Genomic DNA, 9,698 nt, shown 5'->3' on the forward strand with positions numbered 1-9,698 from the left:
GCCCCGCCCGCGGGTCTCGGCCGCCGCGCTCTCGCGAGAGCGGCCCGCGTGGGCCCGTGACGGCGGCGGCTCCGCCCCGGGGCTGCTCCGCGGCGCTGCCGGGGCCGCCATGGCGGCGGGGGACGTGGAGTCCTCGCTGGAGCTGAGCCTGACGGGCTCCGGGGCGCTGCCCGGCGCGCTGCCCCCCGCCCGCTCGCGCATCTTCAAGATCATCGTCATCGGGGACTCCAACGTGGGCAAGACGTGCCTCACCTACCGCTTCTGCGCCGGCCGCTTCCCGCAGCGCACCGAGGCCACCATCGGCGTGGACTTCCGCGAGAGGGCCGTCACCATCGACGGCGAGCGCATCAAGGTACCCGGGCCCGGGCCGGGCTGGGGGGCAGCGCCTGGCACAGCGCTCCAGCGGCCGGGAGAGCGGGATGGCAGAGCGGCCGGGCCGGGCCGCGGCCCTGGCAGGGCTCTGCCGGCCTCCGCCGTAGCCCGGAGGCTCGGCTCGGTTCGGTTCGGTTCGGTTCGGTTCGGTTCGGTTCGGCGGGGTCGCGGCGCCAGCAGCCGCGGCTGTGCCTGCCCTGAAACTGTTCCGCTGCCGGCCCTGCTCCTGTTGGAAAGGTCGCCACGGTGCAGGGGTCTGGGATGTGAACTGATGGCTGTCCCTAGGCCAGACCTTCTCCTGTCTTCGATCAGATGCTGATCGGTAATTCATCCTGACAGTGGACTGGTATATAGATCTCTTAGCAGTAGCTTAGTCTTACGTGTCCCCGTTATCAGCAGCGTTTTGCCTCCGGGAAATGTTGCATCTTTGTTCATCAGACACCCCAGTGTTTTAACCTTCAGCACCACAGAGCTATGTAGGTGCCACTGTTATGATCACTTTGCATTAAAAATATTAGGAAATTGAATACTGGTCAGTATTGAGCAGTGTGTTTCCACTTCTAATTTTTAGGACTCTCTGAAGTTTGCCGTGTGATGATTGTAAGCATCATTTGCAGAATACTCTGTAACAGCTTACAGATGCAGTTTGTTTACTAACGTGGTTTTAAACAGAATCCCCATCTGCTTCTCTATTACAGCTTGTTACTATGAGGAAAGCTCAGTTGTGCAAAAAAAGGAAGTTAACAGTAGCCTTGAGCTTGTACTTGGACATTTATTATCATCAGGCCTTATAATTACAGCTCATAGTTATGTAGCCAAAAGCTATGGTTTTTCCTTGCTCATTTACTGATTAAAGAGATTATGGAGGATACATAAGAATAGGAGAACCAATTTGCTTTCCTACTCCTGGGATTTTTATCTCATATCCTTTTTCAACTAAACAAGAATGGTGAATAGGAGTTTTTGTTGGTGGTTTGGGTTTTTTTTTTGTTTTTTTTTTAGTAAAACCACTGACTAGAATTTCTCTGACAGCTGAAATTTTGTACTCCTTTGTCCCGACAGAGGAGAGACCTCCTGAGGGATATTGTCTTGTCAGCACCATCTTATTCCCTGGCATTTTCATCACGTCTGAATGATGCCTGACCTTTGTTGGAGAGAAGTAAAGAATGTGGCATAACCCACAGCTCTTAGGTGCTTCACATAGGTTACTGTGCCATCCTGAGATTCTGTGTTTCTGTAGATTGTTTTGCTGCATTTTTTGAGAGTATCATCTGTAAAAGAAAGCAGTTCTGGCTGAGGAAGGTGGAGAAGTGAAGGAGGCTCTTCTGAGACACGTTGCTTTGTGTGAGTTCTGTTTCAGCATTAAAGGAATACATGTTATCCTTGTGGCCAGGACCCTAGTTCCCAGTGGGAGTGTGGTCAAGTTTGAACTGATTCTGGGTGGTTTTGGCAGCTTCTCTCGCTGCTCTTCACCTTTCTCACATGAAGCAGTCAGCTCCAGCAGCATCAGGAGAGAGGAGCTCTGATGAACTAAATTATTGTAGTCCTTGTGTGCCCAGAAGGGAGTTTTTCCTCTTGCATCCAAGGAGGTTATAAAGTGGTGTCTTCTCCCTTCCCCCAGCCAGCTGGGTGGTTCTTTCCTGTGCTGCTACAGCAGGAACTGTTTCCTTCACAGCTGGGAAAGTGCTGTGTCACTGGCAGGGACACAAGCACCCTTCTTCTCGCTGGTGGTCTCCCACACGGCGATTGTGTAGCATTCCGAGGCATGGGAACAAGTCTACTCCTTGTACAGCAGGCTGACAGCTTCATATCTCACGCTGATGCCTAAACGTGATGAGTGAATTAAAACTTTCAACAAATGCATCTGCTGCCTTCTAAATTTTCTTCTTCCTCAGTTGATCTAAGCATTGAAAATTGAAGAAAACAATGATGTCAGTCTTCACTGACCTACATTAGAGAGCAAAACACAAATGAAATTCAAATAAGAAAGTCTGAACATCGTGTTCTGTACCTTTGAGCTATTCCAAATTTTCTCCATTTTTAAAGGAGACATAGCATCAAGACCAGTTATGTTTTTACCAGTGTGTTATAAACCACATGTACAAAGCGAGTCCTTGTTTAGAAAAGAGCCTTTCTGGATCCACAAAACAGAATCAGAAGGTGGGCTGTGATAGCTGAGTCAGTGTATTTAATATTTTTATGCCATTTGTCTTTCCTAGGGAATGTGACCAAGTGATTCTGTCCAGTTTTATTAGATGAATTATGTTATTAAACCAAATATTCAAACTGTATATTTTAAAGGGCTGTTATAAAAACTATGGTCCCCTGAAGATGGGTGTTACTGGACTAACAATGAAATAGTAATCTTAATGTTACTTCATCCGTGCACACCCATTATCCCATGAACATTTTCAGTGTTGTTTTCCAGAAGAGAAGATATTTGGGGTGAGAGGCAGAAACGGAACCATTTCCTCAAGTTCACCTTGAACAAGGAAAAAAAGAAACTTCTGAAGTGTGTAGTTTTCAACATGGGGAAAGGATTTACTTCTCAGTGCAAACGACTCAGTTGATAATGCCCTTCAAGCTTGAATGCTGCATGTAAATGAAATTTTGGAAGAGCTGTAGTTTAAGCTTCACTTGCAAGTTCTGTAAACCTTTAATTTCTCTAAAATGAGACAGGTTGCAACTGAGTACCATTTCATGGGATCAGAGCCGGGGAAAGTTGCCTTGCTTTTCCTGACACTCCTAATGACCCCCTCAGAAGCAGCACACAGGTCTTTGTAGGTGTCTGGACCAAAAGCTGCAGAGAACTGGACTGGGCTACCAAAGCCAAGCTGCTCTGATGTTCTCATGCAAATTCTCAGCTCCCCTGTTGCAGCCAGTAGCTGCCATTCCCACCTGCTCTGCTCTGAGGTTTTTCTTTGAGTACTTGGATGGGTGACCAGGGCTGAACATAATACTGCAGAACAAGTCACACCATCTGAAACATCTTTTACTCTTTTTTCTCAGTCTGTCACATGGCTGATTCATAACATCCTGTGATTGACTCGTGCATCTGGATTGTCCTCCTTTTAATAATTTCCAACCTGAGAAACATTGTGCTAAAGAAAAACTCCTTATTGTCAGTCACTGGTATCAAGACTGCATCTGCTTCTATTCAGTTTCACTGCATTTCCATTGTTGTAGCTTTCAAAACAATTTTATTTGATACCCTCTATCACTGATCCATCTTCTTGCTCTTGGCAGATTTCCCTTGCACTTGGGCTTCCTTTTTCTAATATAAAAAGTCACTGGTTAAAGTGGTGAACAAGACAACTTGCAAGATTACTTGCAGTTTCTAAAGAAGTTCTACTGAAACATTTGGATCAAAGAGCTATGGTAATGGGAGAACAGTTTCAACAATTACATAGTGCCTGTGACTTTGATGAGAACAGATTAAATTTCAAGTTTATCTGCATTGTTTGCAGAGCACTTAGTATTCCTTGAGTTTCTGAGTCTCAAGGAAAACTCCTTTTCATCCCCAGGGAGAAAAAGCTTGATGCTCAAAAGCCGCAGTACTAATCCAAGTGCCTCAGCCATCAGTGATCAGCTGTACAGGACAGACAGGGAGCCAGGACTCAGCTTTTTCCCAAGAAATCAAATGTCTTTCAGATGCTTCATTATCACCAAGGTGTGTGAGACAGAGGCACACACCAGTTTATTTCTGACAGTGTACAGGTACTGTGGTGCTGTGGGTGAGGGCGTTCTGACTGCTGTGCACTGCACTTCTTGTCTCCTGAAGAGCAAGTTTGTGTAAACATTGCTCTCCACAGCTCTGCAGCATTCTGTACGTGTCTGAGGACTCCAGGCTTCCATTACACAGGATGATTCATGTATTTAAAGTTTCTACTAGCTCTTGCTTACCTCTGCTGGTGCTACAAAGCTTGTTTTGTTTTGTTTTATTTTGTTTCAATCTGGGCCCCAGAAATTTGAAAGTATGTCAGCTCTTCTGAATGTCTTTCTGTTCTGACTATGCTTCTAGCACCTGTGCTCAGTCTGGTTTGGACAGAAGGGTGTGTACCTGGAAATGTCAGTCACATGTTAAGTTAACAGGAGGTTTATGCTTTTCCTTTTTTTTTTAAATTTTTTTCTTTTCTGCATGCCTTGATACTACAAACCACAGTATAGTCCCAGTTAAAGCACTAAATAAGCAGGTTAGATGTTCATCGCAGGAGAGTTTGATTCCAACACACTGGAAAGAGAAGATTTCTTTGTCCTGTTTTTGTTGGTGATGTTGAAATCAAGCATGGTTGGATTTCTTCCTGCTTTTACACGGCAGTTAACATCATGCTAACAACAAAATTTTGGGGAAGATGAGATTATTTTTGGAAATAACAAAAATCGTATCAGCTGATGGTTGTATTGGGAAGTAACACTTATTTAATTTTCAAATGGAAGTGCTATTGCTAAGACTTCAGGATTTATTTTTATAAAAATCTTTAAAAATACAGGCTCCAATAAACTTTCAGAAATTTCTAGTTTCTCTCAAGTGTCATCATTCCTCCTGGCCTCACTTGTGAGCAGCTTTGAAAGTTAAAGCTTCTGAAAGTGTGTGAATACAGCAGTTGCCTTCAGCAGCAAGTTGTCAATATCATTAATTCAGAGGAGTAGATTTCTGTGATGGTGTAACTCTTCTGACTCCAGGTGATTTGGGTTATTTTCCGAGATGAGGAATGAAACATGTTTTGCCCTCCTTGTCTCTGTGCTTTCAGATCCAGCTATGGGATACTGCAGGCCAGGAGCGCTTCAGGAAGAGCATGGTGCAGCACTACTACAGGAACGTCCATGCTGTGGTGTTTGTGTATGACATGACAAACATTGCCAGTTTCCACAGCCTGCCCTCCTGGATCGAGGAGTGCAAACAGCACCTCCTTGCCAACGATATTCCACGGATTCTGGTTGGCAATAAATGTGACCTGAGAAGTGCTATTCAGGTGCCCACGGACCTGGCCCAGAAGTTTGCTGACACTCACAGCATGCCATTGTTTGAAACCTCTGCCAAGAACCCCAACGACAATGACCATGTGGAGGCCATATTCATGACACTGGCTCACAAGCTTAAAAGTCACAAGCCATTAATGCTTAGTCAACCCCCAGATCATGATGAAATTCATATAAAGCCTGAACCAAAACCTATCACATCCTGCTGGTGTTAGGCCACATTGTCACTGGTTATCACCTTGTCTTGTTTGCAAGTGCTTCAAAATTATGATCTTTGGCGAAGTTACAGGTTTTGGTAGCAACTATAGCAAATCTCTTTGGCACTTTAATGTGTTTTTTATTTTAATTTTTCTTGGTGTAGACGTGCCCATCTTATGCTCTTGCACTTTGTAATTGTACTTTCTGAATTACTAAGTTTCACTATAAGTGTATGGGAACATACTTTGTCAAGTTTTGACAAAGCACTCCTAGTTGAGCTCTTGCTGCCTGAGGTTGTTCTCATCATTGTGGTAAGATTATAACTAGTGTGCCAGTTTACTAATACTTTTGGTTGCTACTTGTGTTGGAATAATGTAGGAGAAAGAGCCTTTTGTGACAACCAGGGAACTTGGGTTTTGGGTCTGCAGGTGGGGAGATTTTTGGCATGTGAAGGAATATTAGGTGACTACTTGGAAATTAGAAAGCAGGTACCTTTTTATTATAAAAGCAAAAAAACCCAGGTCTGTGAAAGTTTGGGCTGCCAGTGTCAGTGCCAACTGCTAGGCTTTGGCCTGTCCTTCCACTATGAACTTGGTCTGTTTCTTCATGGCAGTGGTAATGGAATTAACCAACTTCTCCCTACCTCTAGACAGTTATTTGATACTTAAAACTTCATTAATTTTTCATAATTAGCACGCGATACCAAACTGTGCTATGTTAACCCATATTATGGAAAGTACTGTAGCGCAGGATTTGGGGTGAAACTGGGACTCCACCTGTCCACAAGTTCTCTGATCTTACTACAATTAAGTTACATATTTCTGAAGGTGCTTGTATTTGAGTTGGGTGTCTCAGGGGAAGTAAAAACAGTTGAGTAAGTAAAAGATTGGGTGAATTTGGCAGAAGCATGCTGCTTTTCAAAGATGGGGTTTGCAGGGCTTTAAGATATCAGGAGCGCTTCTCAGATATCTTGAAAAGCCAACTTGATAATATATTTCAGGAAGGGGAATGCTTAGGAATATGGCACATTCTTAAAATATTTCCAAACACAAACTAAATTTGGTCTTGAAATATGGAATAAATGTACCAACTACATCATCTGTTACAGATTTTTGAGGGAAAACCTGCATGTATAATGTTGTGACTGTATGTAGGGCATCCTTGGCATTACTAATGTGAGCTAGTAGGGATTAGATGAGGGAAAAAATTCCTCTTGGACCACCTTTTTCTGTGTTCTCATAGTTGCAACTGCTTTTATCCAGTCCTCTCTGAAGATCAAGTTTCATAATAAAAATGGTGCTAAGTTGCACATAGCTGCATAAAGTGAAATGTAGGCCATAGAGTGCAATCTGTGACTTCATTCACGTGCCATGTCAAACAATGCTTTGTGACTTAGTTTTTGAAGTATAAATGAAGATTTTTTTTTTGATTGGCAATGTGTAGCATGTGTTGCTTACTGGAAACTCAGTGGAAGGGCTAGTTGAGAAGCTGCCACCCTAATGATCACATGAGAAACAAATTACTGAAACAAGATACCTGTCATTATGTAAACTATTGCACTTCCTAAGATGTAATTTCATTGCAACTTATACAGAAAAAATGCATTGACTTTTTTCTAGATTTTGGAAGACCCTTTAATTTGGTCTTATGTGATTAAGATGTTTAAAAAGGATCTAAACAAAAGGTAGTACTTTTTCCTGTATAAAGCTGCTTCAATTGTGACAGTATTTTTGCTTAGGAAACATTTGTAAAAGGAAGCTTTTGTATTCACTCTGAACCTTACAGGACTAGAATGTACAGTTGTTTCAGAAACAATCACCTTTTTAACACTAGTGTCCTTAATGATTTCTTTAAGAAAATTATTGATTTTAAATTGATGTTTATACTATGGTATAAATATGGTTTACAGTCCTCTTGGACAAATTGTTTTTCACTCATGTCCTTAATCCTTTTTCTGAGGATCCTTCTTCATTATTTGTATACTAAATATGTCAGCAAGTTTTTGTGGGTTTTTTGTTTGTTTGTTTTGTTTGGTTTTTGTTTGCTTTATTTGTTTGTTTGTTTTAATAAAATATCCCAGAATTAAGAATTTTAAAGTCAGGTTGGGGGTTGGGGTAAGAAAATCATGTAGCTGCAGTGTTACTGTTAAATTTGATCTGAAACACCTGCACATCTGTTAAGTTTTGAGTTACCACAACTTGTAAATAAGGGCCCTCATGTCATGAAAATTGTGTGCAAATGGTGTGCAAGTGTGTAATTCCATGTTCAGCACAAAGCATGTTGTAATGGTTCTGCCATGGAGGCAGCATGGTCAGTAATGCAGGATTCAGTGTTGCTCCCTGGCTTTCAGTGGTGATGTTCTGCCCACAGGATGGATATCAGAGTACTGAATACTCTGTCTGTGTATTTTCACCTTACCAGACTACTGTAAAGTTGTGTTCTTTTGTATGTGCTGGGGGCAGGCCAGGCACAGTCCCAGGAAACTAATAAACGGGCTTTGCCACAAACTGTTACCACTTGTTTTCAATGATTATAATAGAAATGATAATATAATTCCATATGGTTCAGAAATGCTGTGAGGGAGTTAAAGGAGTTTCTAGTTTCTGTCTGTGTGGGTGACAGTTTTTACAAAAAAGACTGTCACAATACTTGGACTACTGTCACTGCTTTCTTGCAATGACTCTGGGTGATTTTGGGGCATCTGAAGCACCCACCTGATGGTTCAGAGGTGTGTTCAGTATTTATTTCAGGTCCAGAAGAATGGGAGGTGAAACAACAGTTACAAAAACAGCAATTACTGACCCTTGGATGTAAATCAAGACTCCATTACTCTTGATCTCATCTCAGCTTGTTCAGAAATAAAACCTCTTTAACTTTTATAAATTTGTTGAAAGTCATATTTCTTGTCCCCTCGGAGTATTTTCACTTCACCAGAATGTATAATTCTAATACTCTTTTTTTTCCCCAGAGTCCTACTTTTGAGGTCATTGACTGGTGTTGCTTAACATTGCAATTCCCACATAAATGTAGAGCCATATGTTATTTAAAATAATAGCAATATTACTTTTAAATGGCAGTCTGGTTTTTCTGGGGAAATCAACACAACACCGAGATGTAATCTTAAATCTAAAGTCATAAATAACATTAGAAGCTGTCATTATTCTAGGACTCACAAAAAACACCGCTGTTCTGAGGATGTGGGATTTTTTTTCTCTCTCCTCTGTGGATGCAGGGTGCCCAAAGGAGGCCTCATTTATCCAGCTGAATGGATCATCAGTGAGGGCTGTGAAGAGGCATTGAGAGAGGAAGAATGGCTGCTGGTGTCCAGGGGTGTTCTGGGATGCACTGGGCTCTGCACAGCCTCCCACCTGCCAAACAGAAGCACGTGCTGAAGGCAGCTCCTTGTAGTTCTGGAATCTATTTCCAGAGCTCAGAGAAGGGCAGGTGAGAGTACTGGTAACCTAGGGACATGCCCTGAGGGCACAGTCCCTGACATGAGTTGTTTTCTGCCTTGCTGAATCATCACTGCTTAATGGGAATCACAAGTTACTGAATCCTTAGCTAATCATTTGGAATTAACGGAACACAAATTTCCCAGCAATCCCAGTGATCACTACAAAAACCCCAAAGCAGAGCACAGTCCTCTCCCTGGTCTGCATTTAACAAGTAGGCTGCTCTGCTTAGGAAGAAGCTCTTCGCTCTGAGGGTGGTGAGGCACTGGCACAGGTTGCCCTGAGCACCTGTGGATGCCCCAGAAGTGTTCCAGGCCAGGCTGGGTGAAGGCTCTTCGCATATGAAAACCAAGAGTCATAAGACCCTGATCTTAGCTCAGTACTTCCTTTTCTGTTATTATTTTTTACTGTTTGCACTGCCCCTTTGGAGAGGTCACAGGCAGAAGAAAGGCTGGTGTGAGGCAATATGCTAAACTCCCTGTTGCTGAAAATAGTTAGTGATTTACTGCTGAAAACATCACGCTGGGCCTCTAAATCGGGACTCATAAAGCAGAAGCTGCATTTGCAAACCATGTATCCTCTCCAAAGCCTGGTCATCGCCACATCCTTCACACCCACTCCTCCACAGGAAAGCACTTGAAATGCTCAGGGGGCTTTGAGGTGCTCCTTGCCCTTCATAGTCCTCTGTCCCTCAGG

The 9,698-nt window shown here is 43.0% G+C and overlaps 1 protein-coding gene across 1 annotated transcript; it reads left to right on the forward strand.

Moving 5' to 3' along the window:
• The first annotated feature begins 82 nt into the window (after window positions 1–82).
• Window positions 83–8,433, forward strand: RAB33B (RAB33B, member RAS oncogene family). The gene is made up of 2 exons (XM_036404669.2): window positions 83–352; window positions 5,124–8,433. The coding sequence occupies exons 1-2, from the start codon at window positions 110–112 to the stop codon at window positions 5,565–5,567; spliced, it is 687 nt and encodes a 228-aa protein (XP_036260562.1). The 5' UTR covers window positions 83–109; the 3' UTR covers window positions 5,568–8,433.
• Window positions 8,434–9,698: the final 1,265 nt, after the last annotated feature.

The sequence above is a fragment of the Molothrus ater genome, unplaced genomic scaffold, assembly GCF_012460135.2.
Source record: "Molothrus ater isolate BHLD 08-10-18 breed brown headed cowbird unplaced genomic scaffold, BPBGC_Mater_1.1 matUn_MA508, whole genome shotgun sequence".
Taxonomy (NCBI): Eukaryota; Metazoa; Chordata; class Aves; order Passeriformes; family Icteridae; genus Molothrus; species Molothrus ater.

Bases quoted from the DNA above. Each gene is read 5' to 3' on its own strand.
- RAB33B (XM_036404669.2), top strand. From the start codon at position 110: ATGGCGGCGGGGGACGTGGAGTCCTCGCTGGAGCTGAGCCTGACGGGC. The intron at 353-5,123 runs GTACCCGGGCCC...CTGTGCTTTCAG, and splicing joins TCGACGGCGAGCGCATCAAG to ATCCAGCTATGGGATACTGC.